This window comes from Fukomys damarensis, unplaced genomic scaffold, assembly GCF_012274545.1.
Source record: "Fukomys damarensis isolate Sample0158 unplaced genomic scaffold, DMR_v1.0_HiC HiC_scaffold_36, whole genome shotgun sequence".
NCBI lineage: Eukaryota > Metazoa > Chordata > Mammalia > Rodentia > Bathyergidae > Fukomys > Fukomys damarensis.
In genome coordinates, this window is record NW_022900948.1 from 38,731,261 (window position 1) to 38,750,689 (window position 19,429).

Consider the following 19,429-nt stretch of genomic DNA (forward strand, 5'->3'; position numbering starts at 1 on the left):
CTGTTGTCGCGCAGGCGGGGAGTTTCTTTCAGTTTCTTTCTATGACATACAAAGATTTAAAGTAAAGTAATTATCTGCAAGGTTAGGTAATGTTTTGTGTTTTGTGGACCTGTGTTCTATGTTTTAGGGTATTTTTTTTCCTTTTTATTGAGTTTTTTGGTACAATCTAGGTATACAATACAGTTACATTCATTATTGGGATCCTGTACCTTCACATGATAGGTCTTGATTTTCATTTTTTTCCCCCTGTCCCTGCCCTCCCTTCACTCCCTCCTCCCCTTCCCATTTACAAACACTTTATTTCCATTTTTTCAGTTTCTCATATTTTTTTCCTCTCCCTTATTACCTTTCCCTCACCCTTCCCACTTTCCCTACACCTTTAGCCCTTTACTTCCTATTTCACATTATTAATTATCTCATTAGGATCTTGTGTACTATTATAGTTTTTCACACCAGAGAAACTATTCGGTATTTCAGTTAAAGAAATCTCTGTATGAACATTAAAAATAGGGAATCCTAAAATAAAACTAAAAAGGAAAGTAAAAGAGAAAAGGCAGTGATGTAAAATTTAAATAATCCTTAATTCTGAAGATGAAAATGGTCCCTGAACATATTTAAATTGCTCCTTGCTCTTGTATGAGGTGTTTATCTTTAGAAAGCAGCTTCTCCACTGATATACAAATCTAAAACCTGATTTTTGAAGGGATTGTTCAGAATCTTCAGTAATGTATGAAAATTTTTCAATATGCCAAAAGGTGAATTTCTTTTTGTATTTTTATTTTTATCTGTACATGTTTGTAGTACATAATGATTACATTCGTTACGAGGAGTTGGAACATGTACGTAACACATCTTATTTATTTTCTCATGCCCTTCCCTTTGTCTTCCTTCCCCCTCCCTTCGTCTCCTGGTTCCCTTAAAATGTGCTTTTTAGAAGATGTTGGTACATGTTTGCAGTGCAAGAAGCTTACATTTGTCTTGGGGTTTGGTAAATTTACATATAATACATCTTGTTTATTGTTTTAATCCCCTCCCTATGCACCTCCTTCCCTCTGCTTCTGAATGCCCTTTCCATTTTCATTCTTGTTGGTATTATTATTCTTCACTCATGTTTATGACATACACCATTTACATTCATTGAGGTTATTATGTTCCTGTACATGGCATATCGTAAGTCTACTTGGTTCCCTATCTCCCATCCCCTCACCCTTCATCTCCTGGATCCCTTCCCATTTAAAAGAGGTCTGTTCCCTTATTACCTGCTATCCAACATTTATCATGCTCTTCATTTCTGCTTTATCTTACTCAAATGAGAGATACCATACAATATTTAAGCTCGTGTGTTTGATTTGTTCACTCAGTATTATGTTTTACAGATGCATGCATTTTCCTATATGTCTCAGGTTTATCCTTACAGCTGAGTAGTGCTCCATTATGTGTAGATGCATTCAACTATTGATCAGCATACCTGCTGCTTCCAGTATTTAGCTATTATAAGTTGTGTTGCTATAAACATCAGTATGTATGTATCACTATAGTATACTGTCTTTAGCCCTTTGAGGAAGATTCTAGGAAGGGGAATAGCTGGATCATATGGAATTTTTAATTTTAGTTCTTTGAGAAATCTCCATACTGATTTCCATATTGGTTATACTAGTTTACATTCCCACCAACAATGTAGGAGGGTTCCTTTTTACCATAGTCACACCAGCATTTGTTATTCTTTGATTTTTTGATGATTGCCATTTCTTTCTAAGATGGAATCTTAGTGTTGTTTTAATTTGTATGTCTCTAATGACCAGAGATGTTGAACTTTTTTTTATTTATTTGTTGGCTGTTTGTACTTCTTCTGAGAAGTGTCTGTTTATTTCACTTGCCTGTTTCTTGACTAGGTCTTTTATTTTAGGTGATTTAATTTTTTGAGTACTTTATATATTCTAGATATTAGTCGTCTAAGGAATAGTTGGCAAAATTTTTTTTCCATTCTATAGGTTGTGTCTTCTCTCTAATAATTGATTCTTTTGCTGTGTAGGAGCTTTTTTTTTTTTATTGAGTTTATTGGTACATTTAGGGATACAGTACAGTTACATTCATTGTTGGGATCATGTACCTTTACATGGCAAGTCTTGATTCTCATTTTTTCCCCTTACCTCTGCCCTCCCTTCACCCCCTCCTCCCCTCCCCATCTACAAACACTTTATTTTCATCTTTTCATTCTCTCACATTTTTTTCTTTTCCCTTTTTGTTCTTCCCCTACGTATCACACCTTCCCTACACCTTTAGCTCCTTTCCTCCCATTTCTAAATGTCAGTAATCTTATTAGAATCTTATGCATTGTTGCAGAATATTCACACCAGGGAAACTATTTGGTATTTACACATGTGGGACTTATTTATTTCACTTAGGAGTATATCTTCAATATGTATCCATTTTCCTATGAATGAATCTATTCTCTCGCTCTTTATGGCTGAGTAATATTCCATTTTATAGAAAAACCACAACTTCTTTATCCAGTTTCCAACGGATGGGCAAATAGGTTGTTTCCAAGATTTAGCTATTACAAACTGTGCCGCTATAAACATGGGTGCACATACTTCTCTGTGATATGATTCTTTTAGTTCTCTTGGAAAGATACCCAACAGAGGGATGGCTGGGTCAAATGGAACCTCCAGTCCAAGCTCTTTGAGGTATCTCCATATTGATTTCCATAGTGGTTGCACTAGTCTGCACTCCCACCAACAATGGAGGAGGGTTCCTTTCTCCCCACAACCCCGCCAACATTTGTTATTGTGTGATTTCTTGATAGCAGCCATTCTTTGTGGGGTGAGGTGGAATCTCAGTGTTGTTTTCATCTGCATCTCTCGAATGACCAGTGATGTGGAACATTTTTTCATATATTTTCTTGCTGCTTTCACTTCTTTGTATGAGAAATGTCTGTTCATTTCGGATGCCCATTTTTGGATCGGGTCTTTATATTTGGGGGGACTGATTGTTTTGAGTTCTTTATATATCCTTGATAATAGTCCTTTGTCTGAGGTACAGCTGGTAAAAATTTTTTCCCACATTGTAGATTGTCTCTTAGTTCTGCTAATGGTTTCTTTTGAAGTACAGAAGCTTTTTAGTAAGATGAGATCCCAGTTGTTGATTCTTTCTGCTAGTTCCCGTGCTACTGAGGATTTGTTCATAAAGTCTTTTCCTATACCAATGTCTTCCAGAGTTCTGCCTAACTTACTTTCCAGCAAGTTTAATGTTTCTGTTTTAATATTTAGATCTTTAATCCATTTGGATTTTAATTTAGTGCATGGCGAAAGATAAGGGTCTAATTTTAATCTGTGACAGGTTGATATCCAGTTTTTCCAACACCATTTATTAAAGAGGCTATCTTTCCTCCACTGAGGATGGTGAGCTCCTTTGTCGAAGATGAGGTAGCTGAGTACATCTGCATTTGTTTTTGTGTCTTCCAGTCTGTTCCATTGATCCTCAGGCCTATTTCTTTGCCAGTACCATGCTGATTTTATCACAGTGGCTTTGTAGTATAGTTTCAAATTGGGAATTGTTACACCTGGTGCCATGTGACTGTTGCCTATAATGGCTTTTGCTATTCTAGGTCTCTTGTGGTTCCAAATGAATTTTTGGATTCTTTTTTCTAGTTCTGTGAAATATAGTGTTGGAATTTCAATTGGCATTGCATTGAATGTATATAGCAGTTTCGGTAGTATGGCCATTTTCACTATGTTGATTCTTCCTACCCAGGAGCAGGGGATATCTTTCCATTTTTTTATATCCTCTTCGATTTCTTTTTTCAGAGTGCTGTAGTTTTCAGTGTAGAGATCTTTTGTTTCTTTTGTTAGATTGATTCCTAGATACTTCATTTTTTTGGATGCTATTGTAAAAGGAATTTTTTCCCTTATTTCTCTTTCTGTCTGTCTGTTATTTGTGTATAGAAAGGCTATTGATTTTTGGGTATTCACCTTGTATCCAGATACTTTACTGAATCTGTCAATTAAGTCTAGAAGTTTTTTGGTGGAGTTTTTTGGATCTTCAATGTAGAGTATCATATCATCAGCAAATAATGATAGTTTAACTTCTTCCTTTCCTATCTTTATTGCTTTAATTTCTTTCTCTTGTCTAATTGCTGTGGCTAATGTTTCCAGAACTATATTGAAGAGAAGTGGCGATAGTGGGCATCCTTGTCTTGTTCCTGATTTTAACATGAAGGTTTTCAGTTTTTGGCCATTCAATATGATGTTGGCTGATGGTTTTTCATAAATAGCCTTTATTAAATTGAGGTATAGACCATCTATTCCAATTTTTTGCAGGGTTTTTATCATGAATGGGTGTTGAATTTTATCAAATGCTTTTTCTGCATCTATTGAGAGGATCATATGGTTTTTGTCCTTGACTTTGTTAATATAATGTATTACATTCACTGACTTTCGTATGTTGAACCACCCTTGCATCTCTGGAATAAATCCGACTTGGTCAGGATGGATGATCTTCTTAATAATCCTCTGTATTCTGTTTGCCAGTATCTTATTAAGGATTTTTGCATCTATATTCATTAAGGAGATTGGTCTGTAGTTCTCCTTTTTGGTTGTATCTTTCTCTGGTTTGGGAATCAGAGTGATACTTGCTTCCAGGAATGAATTTGGAAGTATAGCTTCTCTTTCAATTTCATTGAAAAGTTTGAAGAGTAATGGTAGTAGTTCTTCTCTAAATGTCTTGTAGAATTCAGGAGCTTTTTAATTTATGAAATCCCCGTTGTTGAGTCTTGTTATTATTTCTTATGCAGTTGAGATTCTGTTTTAAAAATCCTTTCCTGGGCTGGGGATTTAGCTCAGTGGCACTGCACCTTCCTCGCAAGTGCAAGGTCCTGAGTTCAATCCCTGGTACAAAAAAAAAAAAAAATCCTTTCCTACACCTGTGACTTCAAGTGTTGAGCTTTTTAATTTATGAAATCCCCGTTGTTGAGTCTTGTTATTATTTCTTATGCAGTTGAGATTCTGTTTTAAAAATCCTTTCCTGGGCTGGGGATTTAGCTCAGTGGCACTGCACCTTCCTCGCAAGTGCAAGGTCCTGAGTTCAATCCCTGGTACAAAAAAAAAAAAAAAATCCTTTCCTACACCTGTGACTTCAAGTGTTTTACCTATTTCATCTTCCAGTAGGTTCAGTAGTTCTGTGTTAATGTTGAGCTCTTTGATTCATTTTGATTTTAGTTTAGTACATGGCAAGAAATATGGGTCCTTCTTCAGTCTTTTGCAAACAGATACCCAGTTTTTCCCAGCACCATTTATTGAATAGGCTATCTTTGAAAAAATTTTTTTAAATGTTAAAATCTTTTCTTTCTTTTGTTTGTTTGATTTTTGGTTTTGGGGTTTTTTTGTTTGTTTGTTTGGTACCAGAGATTGATCTCAGGACCTTGCCTTTGCAAGACAGGTGCAGTACCATTGAGCTAAATCATCCCTGGCCCCTAAAATCTTGATAAGATACAAATAATGTATTAGTTAGCTTTCCCATATTGGGACACAATACCCAACACTCACAACTTAAAGGAGGAGAGGTTTAATTTGGCTCAAGGTTTAGGGAATTCCATCCATGGTCAGCTGGCTCCAAGGCAGAATGTCATGGTGGAAGGACATGACACTGCATAAAGTTATTTAGTTCATGGCAGCCAGAAAGCTTGGCAACAGTGCCAGAAAGGAAGGGCCAAAGGAACAGATAAAGTACCCAAGGTCACGCTTCTATGACTCATCTAGACACACTCAAAAGTGTGTTTTACTAATACCTTGGACAGCCCCAAAGCCACTTAAGTTGACACAATTTAACTTAACCACCACAAATAAATTCTTTTTAAAGCTGTTATTTAAAACACACACAAAGACCTTGTGATGGCTTGTGTCAGAATGTCCCCCTAAAACCTCCTGTAGTCATAGAGGGGGCTTTTCAGAGGTGACTGGATCTAGAGTGTGTGGTGCTGGGATCCAGGGTGTATGATGACTACATCAGTCTACTGATTGGTTTGGCATAGTTATGGCTAGGATTAAGGGTATGAATGCTGTACCTGCGTCACATGCAAGTAGGTACCCTGCCTAAAATGTAAGGGACAGAAAGAGAGCTAATGTGCTCTCACCTGACTGCTTGCTGTGGACTTTTTCTCCTCTGTGACGCCTCTCTGCCATGCCATCCTGCCTTGTAGCCAGCTGACTATGGACTGAAATCTCTATAAACTGTGAGCCAAATAACACAGTTCCTCCTTTAACTTTGGGCATTGGATACTTTGTCTCAGCAATGAGAAAAGTAACAAAGACACACCTTATAGGAGAGCAGTGTTTAAACAGGAGATAGGACTTTTCCTCACTAGAATATGACTTCTGTGTCCTCAGAATATTAGCATGCCTTCACATCACTTTAATTCCAGACAGGTAGGTTGGTTGGTTTGTTTTTGGAGACAGGGTCTTGCTTTGTATCCTAGGCTGGTCTCAAACTCATGGTCTTCCTCCCTCAGTCTTTGGGAATACTACTTGCATTACAAGCATGGGCTACCACACCTGGCTCAATTGGTGTTTTTTGTTTTAAGATTTAATATGCTAATTCTCCCATTATATTAATATACAGTAATTATTTAACCAGTATTTATTGAATGCATACTACAACCACAATACTTCTTTAGGAGGTCAAACCTCCAAGAGCTCTTAACTGTTATGTGATAGAATGTGCCTGAAAAAGTACAATGGGAACCATTAAAAGAAGTGATTAATTCAGGCAGGGAAAACAAAAGAGTCTTTTTCAGCAGTACAACAGTTTCAGGAAAGTTCTGCAGGCCTGAAATATTGGATAGCACATTACACTCTCGTATGAATGAAGGCCTCAAGGAATAAAGGAGGTTACATAGCGTGTATAGCTAGCAGAGGTATACCTGCTGGTTGTCTTCCTTTGTTGGCAAAGCATATTCTGGACTTATAATACTATATTTCTAAGTCTGCTTTTAAAGTTTTTAGATATGTGTGTCCAAAAATGGTTTTGTAAGAGTTTATTGCTTTAAAGGTCTTTTCTGACGTTCATGTAGATAATTTAAAGACATGAAGTATCTGTGATAAATTGGATTCTCATTTTCTGGTTCTGTGAAAATTATGCCATCTGTTTCTAGAAAAGAAATCTGGTAGTTGCACGATATGTAGAAGACTATTAACAAAATCTGATATATTTGATTAGTGATTTATATACACTGATGATGTGCACTTCAGAATTTTCATTAAACCTTTATTATGCATTTTACTAAACTTTAAAAGCTTTCTGTTCATCTTGCTTGTAGATGATCAGAAAATACAAACCTTCATACTATGTCATGCTTTTTCCTCCCTTAACAGTGATATTTGATGTAAATTGATATTTTCTTTGCTTTGTATCTTCTTGTAAAAATGTTTATCATTGCATGGGAATAATAAATGACTTTTTTTAACTTACTGTGAACATTTTTTGAAGAAAGGGGAACTACTTTAAATTTTTTTCATAATTATTTTTACAGCAAGCTATAATTTCACAGTTAAAATAATAACCTTAAAGTGTACAACTCCATGACATTTTACATATAAATACAATGCTGTGGCTACTCTTATGAGCAAGGAATACTCATCAATCCCTGAAATAATTCTTGTCCTTTTCTTGTCATAAACAACCCTTCTATACTGCTGAAGTGATCACCCTACTGATTCACCCTACTGATTTTTGTCTTTTCAGATTAATTTTGAATGTTACTGAACTTCATTAAAATGTAATTACACAGTGATACAGAATAGACTTGTTTGTAGCTAATGTCTTTGGCTCATCTATTTTAGGAGTAGATTGGTATACCATTTAAAAAATGTTTCAGTTGCTGAGCATATTTCATTATATAAATAAAGTACATTTTAAAATCCATTGCGCAGTGCAATTACAGATGTTTGATTTTTTTCTGTTCAGTTTTAGCTATTTTGAATAAAGCTGTTGTGGATATTCTTTTATCTATGGCAGGATTTGTACATGTTATTGTACAAGTGGATAATATTTACACATATATTTATATTACTGATTTATTCAACTTAGTCTGAATATGGCTTTACCAGATTTAAATTTAAATACTAAATTTAAAATAGAAAAGAATCACTTGATTTATACAGTGCAAGTCAAACAACTTAACATGACAGAAAAAAAACCACTGATGACTGCCTCATAAGCACAAGGACCCGAATTCCCTGGCTCAAATGACCTGTCAGTGACATAAAATATTTCACATATTTTTTATATGTTTCTTTTTTCTATAAGCAGTAGAGTTAGTTTAGAGGTTCTTTCTCCTTTTCCTTTTGAAAGTGAAAATTATTTAGCTCTTTCATTTCAGTAAAAATCTAGAAGGGGAATCATATAACAATAATAATAGCATCTTTTTTTAACCCCTAGTGTGTATGAGATGCTATGCAAGCCCTGTATTCTCATTCTTTTTTTATATTTACAATACATAATGATCACAGTTATCGTAGGGAATTGGAACATGTACACAATAGATCTTAATTCTTTTTTCTCTTTTTTCATCAATTATCTTTTTAATCCTAATAAAATCCTTGTGAAGTATTTATTACTATTTCCATTTTAGAAATGAAGAAACATTGACTCACTGAGGCTTAACAATATGCATAAATTTAGTTGGGTAAGTAAATAGAAGAGGCAGGTTTTGAACTCAGGACTGATTCCAAAGCTGATTCTTTTCCATTACCCTACTTATTAAATATATTATTTCATGGAATCACATAAACATAATTATATACTGTTTATTTTGCTTATTTTTAAGTACAATCTTTTGTTTAACCATTTTCCTATTTTGGGGCTTTCATTTTGTTTCTGGTTTTCAGCTTTTAAATAGCCTTTTACTAAATACTCCAAACATGTTCTAAATCTTTGAGTTTTATGAAATCATAGGAGAATGATTGTTATGTCAAAGGATAACATTTTTTTTAACTGGCTGTTTATTTTTTGTGTTTGATTTACTTACTTCCAGTTTGCTCTCTAAAGGGATGTGGCAGTTCATCATTCCAGTGTTGTAGTTCCACCAGCAAAGTACTGTATCTGTTGGCCCTTAGCCCAGCCAGTATTAACCACTCTATTTGATTTTTGCTATCGATGGATAGAAGTGATGCTAGCATATCCTTAGTTTGTGATTGACTTCCAGTAAATGAGTGATTTTCTTTTTTGTGAATTACCTCTTCATATTTTTTGTACAGTTCTATTTTAGAAGTTCATTTCTAAGCATTCTCTGTGTATTATACTTACTAATCCTTTGCATTTGTATTACAAGTACATTGACTCACTGATGATTGATTTTTTTCGAAGCAGAGTCTTGCTTTGTAGTTTAGGCTGGTCTTGAACTGACTGTGTAGCCCAGGCTGACCTCAGATACACTCACAGCAGTCCTCTTGCCTCAGCCTCCCAAGATCTGTGATTACAGGTGTACACCACTACACCTGGCTATAAGTACCTTTTGAAACTATAGTTTTTTATTGACTATGTGTTTTCACGCCTTACAGAACATTTTCAATTTTTATGTAGAAAATTGTGACTTGTGTCTTTAATCTGTCTGGTATTTACTTTTGTATATAGCATAAGATGGTGGTCCAGTTTTTTGTTTGTTTGTTTGTTTTTTGGCACCGGGGATTGAACTCCGGTCCTTGTGCTTGCAAGGCAGGCCATCAAACCACTGAGCTAAATCCCTGTCCCCTCCAGTTTTATTTTCTTCGAGATCAATTACTAGTTACACTACTCATGTTTTCCTAGTGAGTAGAGCTACTCTTCTCTATCATATCTTAAACTCTAATGTATACTAGGATTGTTGTTATTGATCTGTTTGTGTATTCCTATCCAAATATTGTTTTGATTAAAGAGGCTTTTGAGTTATGTTCTGGTATCAGGTAAAGCAAGTTTTTTTTTTCTGTGTTTTTTTATTACCTACTCTACATGATTATTGCCAAATTAATTGTCATTAGAACCTTAAAAATCACTTTTCTAATCTCACCACTACCTCTACCACCCTATAAGATTACATGGAGATTCTAATTTGAATTGCATTTAATTTACATATCAGTTGAGGGTATAAGTTCAAAATTGTTATTTTATCTTCATGTCTAAGAATATGAGATGGTTTTCTTGTTGGTCAAATATTATTTTTTGTCTATTAAAGATTTAAGATTAACCTTCATGTGAGCTTTGTGCCTTTTTGTGAAATTTATTCCTAAGAATTGTCTTGAGTGTTCTTGTAGCAAACACTTTTCTCCTGATTGCTATAACAGAGAAAAAGATACTGATTATTACATTTTCTGTCCACCTAACTCTTTGAGATTTAGTTTTTCTCATTTGTAGAAGTTAAGCCTCTGGACAGGTTGAAAAAATAATAAATTGAGGTGTTTTTTCTACTTTTTTTGTTACATGTTCAATTTCTTTCTGCTTTCCTTTTTAGTTCTGTCATTTTTTTCTTTTATTATTTTAATTCTGTCAGGTGGAATTATATATGTTGTAATTTCTGCAGATCAGAAAATAATCAGAAATAAAATGGTTAAATATTGGCAAGTTCATATGGTTCATCTAATTATATTCTTGTACCTGTAGGAATTTTATAATTGGTGTCATGAGGTGATTGAATGCCAAAAGCCATCTAAAGGATTGTTGCTTTCGTGGCATAGGAACAAGTAGAACTGAGTAGCATAAAGTTGGCAATTTAGACCTTGTATCATCACTTCTTGCCAAACCAGTATGAGCGGATATCGTGCAGCCAGATTTTTTGAGAGCTTTACTACCAGTATCCTTATTTGGCTGTTACTTTTTTTTTTTAACTACCTGATTATAAAAATAATACATAGAAGTTGTGAAATTTAGAAAATATTAAAGGCTGTAAAAAAAAGAAATTAAAAAAAAATCACTTGTCCCACCAGTAATAAGTAAAGTTGGTTTTTTTCAGTGTATTACTTTCTACTAATATATATCCAGAAATAGATGTTCTACCTTCATAAAAAGGAATACATAAGGAAGAAATATTTTATGATAATATATATTTACTGCCACCCCAAATCACTAAGTATTTGTTTTCCTTTAATTGAAACCAAAACATGTGAGTGGCTGGGGATTTAGCTCAGTAGTGCCATGCTTGCCTCACAAGAGTAAGATCCTGAATTTGATTCCCGGTACTGGGGGAAAAAAAGCAACAACATTTAAATCTTGACTAACAGCCTTCATGAGGCTAGCAGCCCCTTTTTTAAGCTTCCTAAGTGAATATTTTGATTGTATTAAATTGGCTTTTATTGAGATAGAAAAAAATTCAAATAATTATTATTGTATTGATAGCAGTGTAAAACCTTATAGTTTTATTCTATTTTAATTTATTATTAAATATGTTATTAGCCAATGCAGTATCTGTTTTTATCAGCATAACTCTAGCTTTTGTCCTTGACTCTGTTAATATAGTGTATTACATTTATTGATGTATGTATGTTGAACCATCCTTGCATCCCTGGGATAAATCTGGTCAGGGTGTATGATCTTTTTTTTTTATGATCTTGATAATCTTCTGTATTCTATTTGCCAGTATCTTATTGAGTATTTTTGCATCTATGTTCATTAGGGAGATTGGCCTGTAGTTCTCTTTTTTGGTTGTGTCTTTCCCTGGTTTTGGAATCAAAGTAATACTTAAGTTCCAGGAATGAATTTGGAAGTATTGCTTCCCTTTGAATTTCATTGAAGAGTTTAAAAATTAGTGGCTATAGTTCTTCTCTAATTATCTTGTAGAATTCAACAGTGAAGCCATCAGGACCTAGGCTAACTCTGTAGTTTTATACATGAGAAATGTGAGAATATATTGCTTACCCAAATTTACAAATAGTAGAAAAGTCTGGACTCCTTACTTTGGCAAATACTTATTTCTTTTATTGAAAACTAGTAATTCTTAGAAATTATTCCTTTCTTCATCAATAATTGTTAAGCGCTCATTTTAGGGGCTTCAAAAATAAAATGTATGGGAAGTATTCAGAATAGTGAGTAACCTGGTTCTGCTTAGGGCAAAGTGATTTGGGGAAATAGAACAGTAAGAGACTAGAGCAGTAGGGTTCCATAATGGTATATGTGCTTTTAGATATTGTGTCAGGCAGAAATTAATAGATTAAGTAAGAAAATGAACAAAACTAGAAACCCAAATGGTAATTAATGTTGGCCTAAACTAAAAACTGAAAAGTGGAAATGAATTTTGAAAACTACTGTAGAAATTTCTGATAATGGGTAGAATTTTGTATGCCATAAGAAAATGTCTATAAAATGAATAAACGCATAAGTTTTATCACATAATATATGTCTTCACTTAAGTGTGCAGATCTGAAATGCTTAACAAATGCCAGTGTTTGTTTTCTTTTACTCTGCTGGTTATGTGGAACTTTATTCAGAAAGATGAATTTGAAAGTTCAGAAATACCTGGAAGAAAATATACTAAAATCACACATTCCCACAGGACCTTACTCCTGATTAACTAAAAATTGTCATTACTTATTACATTACCAGGAAAATCACAACATAATTCCAGTTTGCTTTTTTAAAAATAGGCAGAGGTAAGATTGTACATCCTCAGATACAAAGATGCATTTGTACTATGAAACTTCCTGTGGTTTTCAAATTTAGGGTGTGTTTCCTCTTCCATCTTTTAGTTATTGTGCAGTGCGTCTCAGCACAATAGAAGCAAGAAATGGTACCTCAAAACTATCGGTTAATATCAAATACAGAAGCACTAATTTCTGTATGCATGCTGTTTTTGCCAAATCAGATTGGGCAGTGTTTATTCTTCTCTTGAGAAAACTTATTTTAAAGTTTCATCATATTAGACAATATCTAATGAGTTATGAGAAAGAAAATTAATGTTAAATATTTAGTCTTTTCTCAGACTTCTTTTGCAGCTGAACTGTGATTTCTCAGTTGCCAGGTACTGTTAACACACTTCTTTCTTTAATATTATTCTTTGTTCTTTGGGAAATTACTAGAAGAAAATAGAAATTTGCGCTCACCATTGTTCCTCTGGCAGCATGTTTCAGTCTTAATTCCTGACTCCGCCTGGTTACTGCTCCTTTTCCTTGCCCAGAAGTCTAAATTCTGCTTATTTGTTTGAGAGAGGTATTCCAGATTTACAAGGAAACAGCCTTCAAATGCTTCTTCACTTCAGGCGTGTTAAGTCATCCCCCCCTTTAACAAGGGATAATCATAATCGGGGAGCACCTCTCGGGTGATGAATTCTAATGAGTTGCTAAACATCGCCAGAGTGTGCGCACACAAGCGGTTTCTTTCCCCTCCCCCTTTCTTCCTTTTCCCAAGCCCCCTCTCCTACTGGTTTCCCCTCCTACTCGTTTATCCCCTCCCTCTGTGTCTCAGTTCTGCAGTACTCCGGGCTGAAGCACATTCCTGCATTACAAGGCTTTCTGTTAGGAGTGTATTGTGGCTTTTGTTTGGATTGCAGCATGCAGAATTACAGGTAACACTGAAATTGAGCTAAACAGATAAATTCTATTAAAATCTTTCCAGAGATAAAATACTACATCAGATTTAATGTAGAACATAAGTTATCTTGGGTGATTTCTATTAGTGGTAATTGTAGTAAAGTGGTTTTCAGAATTGCTGTAAGATAGCTTTTCTCCCCTAAAAGGCTCAAATGAAACAAAATGGGGGTAGATAGATCTGACTGTGATTGCTTTTGTTTTATGTTGATCTTGAAAGCTTGGTGTTGCTGCTCCTTCTCTGTAAAGGACCAGTTATGTGGGTATTGCTGCAATTAACCATGAATTGTAGGAGGGGTGAAGTGGGAGGGGTGATACCAGCCAGAGGTAGCTAGGTTCATTGATTAGGGCATTGAATGCAAAATGTAAAATACTCTCTCCTTTTCTTCTATCAGCTGTTCAGAGGAGACTCATTACAACTCCTGCTGAAGTTCTAATCTTCCTCCCTTCTTCTGCCCCTTCCCCTACCCTCACTTGGCCTGAAGACACTGTTTCCAGAGTTTGCCTTACTCCCCTGGTGCTATGTGTATGGTGAACCTGGCACTATGGCCGCGTCTGGGACTGGCCAGACAACTGCTGTTGGCTCTCCCTATTCCAAGAAGGATTTAAAGGGGAATTGCACTGCAGGCAATGCACCAGAGCAGCAGCATCGGGAGCTTGGGGACTAAGGCTCCTCTGACATTATCACACATATGCAAGCTGACCGCAGTGACAGCAGCTGCTCCTTTGAACGTTAGCAGCAGCCAAGCGGCAGCATGAAGTGAGAAATCACTCCTGAGCTCAAGATGAACTCCACCTTGGATGGTAATCAGAGCAGCCACCCTTTTTGTCTCTTGGCATTTGGCTACCTGGAAACTGTCAGTTTTTGCCTTTTGGAAGTGCTGGTTATTGTCTTTCTAACTGTATTAATTATTATTGGCAACATCATTGTGATTTTTGTATTTCACTGTGCACCTTTGTTGAACCATCACACCACAAGTTATTTTATCCAGACGATGGCATATGCTGACCTCTTAGTTGGGATAAGCTGCCTAGTCCCTTCTTTATCACTCCTCCACTACCCTCTTCCAATAGAGGAGTCCTTGACTTGCCAGGTGTTTGGTTTTGTAGTATCAGTTCTGAAGAGTGTCTCCATGGCCTCTCTGACCTGTATCAGCATTGATAGATACATTGCCATCACTAAACCTTTAACTTATAATAGCCTGGTTACCCCCTGGAGACTTCGCTTGTGCATTTTCCTGATTTGGCTATACTCCACCCTCGTGTTCCTGCCTTCCTTTTTCCACTGGGGAAAACCTGGATATCATGGAGATGTGTTTCAGTGGTGTGCAGAGTCCTGGCATACCGACCCCTACTTTACCTTGTTCATCGTGATGATGTTATATGCCCCAGCAGCCTTCATTGTCTGCTTCACATATTTCAACATCTTCCGCATCTGCCAACAGCACACAAAGGAAATCAGCGAAAGGCAAGCCCGCTTCAGCAGCCAGAGTGGGGAGACTGGGGAAGTACAGGCGTGTCCTGATAAACCTTATGCCATGGTCCTGTTTCGTATCACTAGTGTATTTTATATCCTCTGGTTACCGTACATCATCTACTTCTTGTTGGAGAGTTCCACTGACCGCAGTAACCGCTTTGCATCCTTCTTAACCACCTGGCTTGCAATCAGTAACAGTTTCTGCAACTGTGTCATTTACAGTCTCTCCAATAGTGTCTTCCAAAGGGGACTAAAGGGCCTCTCGGGGGCTGTGTGTACTTGTGTGAGTCAGACTGCAGCCAAGGACCCTTATACAATTAGAAACAAAGGCCCCCTTAATGGGTGACGCGTCTGAAGCAGCTCAGATTCCTGATCGTCCTGTGTGGGGGAAGTTTTTTGGTGGTTGTTGTTCTTCTTCCCTTTTTATCTCTTTGTATTCCTAGTTTGCTCGGAGATCTAGGACAGAATAATTTGACCGTAAGCAGTAACAAGCAAATGATTTATCCGAATATCTTCTAAGTTTGATTGCCTAAATGTGATTTGAATCAGAAGAATCAGGATCATGAAGAAAAATTGCTCGTTTCCAATTTTTGAAATGTCATGGAAATGACTACACTTCTCAGATTTAAAAGGAATAAAGCCATATTTAACACCTCTCCAGCTGGCGTGACTGAACCTGGGTGTGAAAAGCGTCATTTTTAAAAGTCATTTTCTTGTCTCTTTTCTAGATTCTTTTTAACTATTTGGACTTCATGTGCAGTTGATATCTTTAACAGGGAATAGAAAATATACTGATGAAGTGGCAGGATTTTTATTTTTGTTTTTTGTGTCAGAATGTAACTACACTGCAAGTTTCAGCACTAATTTAGATAGGCAATATTTTGCATTGTATTCTCTTCAGAGAATTCTCAATAAAGTGAATAAAAAGAACACTTAAATATTACTTTTAGAATTTTACGATAAACCATGAAGCTAAAATTCAGACAACTTGCACAGTTTATGAAAAACTGAGCTACTTTTTGTGCCATGCTTCACACCCATCTAAAGATATGTGTGTTTAGACGTCATTGCATTGCATTATTTTGGCCCGTGGCTTTGTTTGTGTATACTGAGAATATTTGAATTGAGTTAAAATTTTCTTTAATAGCCCAATGTATTTAAATAAGCTAAAAAATAAATGATAGGTTTATAGTTTATAATGGTGGAAATTATAAAATGTGACTAGTGTTTTGTGTTCTTTTTGAAATTTTTATGTTTAGAGACTTTTTTTTCAGACTTGTTCTTAAAGTTTTAAAATACTCGCATATTAGGGAGAAGGGTGCCCTAAGTAACTGAGTCAAAAAATACACCATTGACATAATTTTGTGGTAGAGTATGTGCTTAACATATGCAAAGCCCTGGGCTAGTTCCCCAGCATCAGGAAAACACACATACACACTCACGATACTATACAAACTCATTTTTAAAATAGAAGGAGTTAATTAAGATGCCTTTGTGGGTAAATAGGATCAACCAATATAGTAGCAACAGACTCATTTTGAAAAGCATTCTTAACACTAGTGTTAAGGAATCCACTCTAAAAGGGAGAAAGGGAAGTTCTAGTTAATCAGTCTTTTTTACTACTATTTTCTTTCTGGGGAAAAAGCCCTTTTTTTCCCCCCTTCTCAAAATGCTACCATAGTGTATAGGATTTTATCACTGTTTTAGTATTATTGTTTGAGTGGTATGTGTTTGTATGTAGTATTGTGGTTTTTTTTCTTAAGGATGATTATCTTTAAAGCAAGATGTTTATTTTTCTAAAAAGAAAGAAGAATTTCCAGCAGTTCTGTTCATGAGCGTATTTCCTCTACTTACTTTTCAGCTGGTTTCAGTTTTTAGCAACCTTCAGGAGACTTATTCAGTTCAATCTCTGCCTTTGGCTAGATGTTGAAATCTGAATGCAGAATGATGGTCAGTGAAATGGAAGATAGTAGAAACCCAAGGGACATGAATTAAGGTAGATTTCTGAGTCCAAGAAAGAACATGCTTATTTATAAAGAGGCAGGTATGTTTTGGTTTTCCATCCTTATTAGAAACCTCCTCCTCCTCTTAAATAAAGACCAATGTTTTGATACTAGATGATAGACCTGTTTGATTTTTAACCTCAAATGTCTTCTATTCAAACTTTTTATTTTAAGTGATTTTAAGTAGTATATAAATGTGTATACCTCAGATTCTCAGTTCCTCACAAAAGCTTGCTTATTTTTATATTAGGTGTTAACTTTGGCTTTAAGCTATTTCAAAATTTAGAACTCATACTGAAATTGCATGTTATATTAGAAATTGCTTTGTTGGATTGCCATTTCAAGTTGAAAAAAATAGTTTATGTATACATATTATTCAAGTGGTACAGCTCCAAAACAAAAAAAATTTTTACCTTTTTCATAAATTCTGGAGAATTTAACCTGTTCAGACTTGCAGTTTGCTAATGAATTGTTAATTCAGCAAATATGGCGGTCTTATGGACTTGATTTTTATAGAAGTTGATCTTACATTAGAAAGATTTACTTTTTTATTTTTTTGAGACTAGGTCTTACCATATAGTCCAGGCTGTCCTTGAATTTGTGATCCTTTTGACTCAGCCTCTCAAATGCTGGGATTACAGGTATGCCGCCACTGCCCCTGGATTTATTTTGCTTTCTTAAAATCAAAACATTTCACTTTTTTTTTTTTTTTTTTGGTACTGGAGATAAAACTCAGGCCCAAAAGACTTCACTTTTTAAAAGAACTGAACCCTTCAAATGTTTTCCTCCCAATAGAGTTCCAGCTTATGAGAGGAAAAGGAAAAGAAAATATTCTTTCAGATTTTCTGGTAATAATTAGCTAATCAAGCTAGTTTTTTTAATGACTGTAGAGACAATTCTTTTAATAAGATCTTTCATAATAGACATTTTAATTCTTTCGCTAGTACTAAATTGAGAGGCATTTCTTTTTCTACACTGGATTCTCTATCAATATTTCAGCCCACCTAAAGTAGAAACTAAGTAGATGTAGTAATTTGAAAGAGAAATAAAGCATCTTCTCCCCCCACTAGTGATTGCTTAATATCAGGTGTCTTTCTAGTTTATCTTATCTTCCTTATGTTACATAAATTCTCCCCCCAATTGAGTTTATTGGTACATTTAAAGCAAACAATACAGTTACATTCATCTATGGGATCTTGTACCTTTACCTGACAGGTCTTGGGTCTCATTTTTTCTGCATACCCCTTGCCCTCCCTTCACCCCCTTCATCCTTCCCTATTTACAAAGAATTTGTTTCTATTTTTTTCCTTTTTTTACATTTTTTTCTTTTCCCTTATATCCTTTACATAAACTCTTATAGGAATCAATCCTTTTATTCTCACAGACATTGTCTCTACTGTTGTTTTATTTCATTTTGTTGTGTAAGTATGTGCTGAGTGAAAAGGGACAACAGGGACAGAGTTATACAATCTTGAAATCTTTATACAATTTTCTCCATGATATATTTGGAGAGTTTATGTTTAATCTTTTCATCCTGGCATATTTAATGCAACATTTGATGACGTTTGGATTAAATGCCAGTCTGACTAGTTCAGAATGAGCAAATGTATTTTTAGACTCCAATACCTTGATTAGCTCATCTCACTTTGTATGGATATGGCTGATATCACAGGAAACACATTTTTAGAGATAGTGTTGAAATTGTTTCATAGTAAATTTTAAAATAAGATTATATTAATTGTTTTATTTGTAAATGAGTTGTGAGTTTTCAGTCAAGGTGTGTGTTTTTTATCCTCTTAGAAGTAGGAAAGCAATGGCAAAGTAGGCTAATGTCCCATCTTATTGAGAACACTATTCTCAATAAATAAGTTTTTTTATGGATCTGCTGTCTCTTAACCTAAAATTCTGTTTTGGAAAAAGTTGAGTTTTATTGCTGGATAAATTATTTTTCAGCCTTTTATAACGGCTTTTCCTTCATACTTGAATAATTATCTCAGTACTTTAAGGATTGGAAAAACTTGAATTTACGTACTATGAATGCTTTGTCTATCTCTTTGAACTTGAAAACAAAGTGACAAGATTACAGCCTCCAGAATGAGGAAATGTTATTGGAGAGAGTTCCTCAGCATTGCAGGTTTATTTGAAAAAAAATTAGAGTGGATTTTTAAGAAATATCTTCATTTTCTTGACTATGTATTTCTGTATTCTAATAGATCTGTGAAATAAATTATTAACAAACCAGAGTTTATTGTCATATGAGCAGATTTGGGGAAGTTTAAGGATAGAATAATAGCACTATACAGTTTTTTTAAAGTTTTCACAGGGACCAGGGGTTTAGCTCAGTGGTACTGTGCCTGCCTCACAAGTGCAAGATCCTCAGTTTGATTCCCAATACAAAAAAAAAA

At 35.1% G+C, this 19,429-nt stretch overlaps 2 protein-coding genes across 3 annotated transcripts in view; both read left to right on the top strand.

Annotated features, from left to right (window-relative positions):
- Rabgap1 (RAB GTPase activating protein 1) overlaps window positions 1-19,429 on the top strand; it is a 176,744-nt gene that overhangs the window by 92,195 nt on the left and 65,120 nt on the right. The window lies entirely within an intron of this gene.
- Gpr21 (G protein-coupled receptor 21) lies at window positions 13,146-16,165 on the top strand. Its single transcript, XM_010613491.1, has 2 exons — window positions 13,146-13,522; window positions 13,940-16,165. Exon 2 carries the CDS (start codon window positions 14,330-14,332, stop codon window positions 15,365-15,367), a length of 1,038 nt encoding a protein of 345 aa, XP_010611793.1. The 5' UTR covers window positions 13,146-13,522; window positions 13,940-14,329; the 3' UTR covers window positions 15,368-16,165.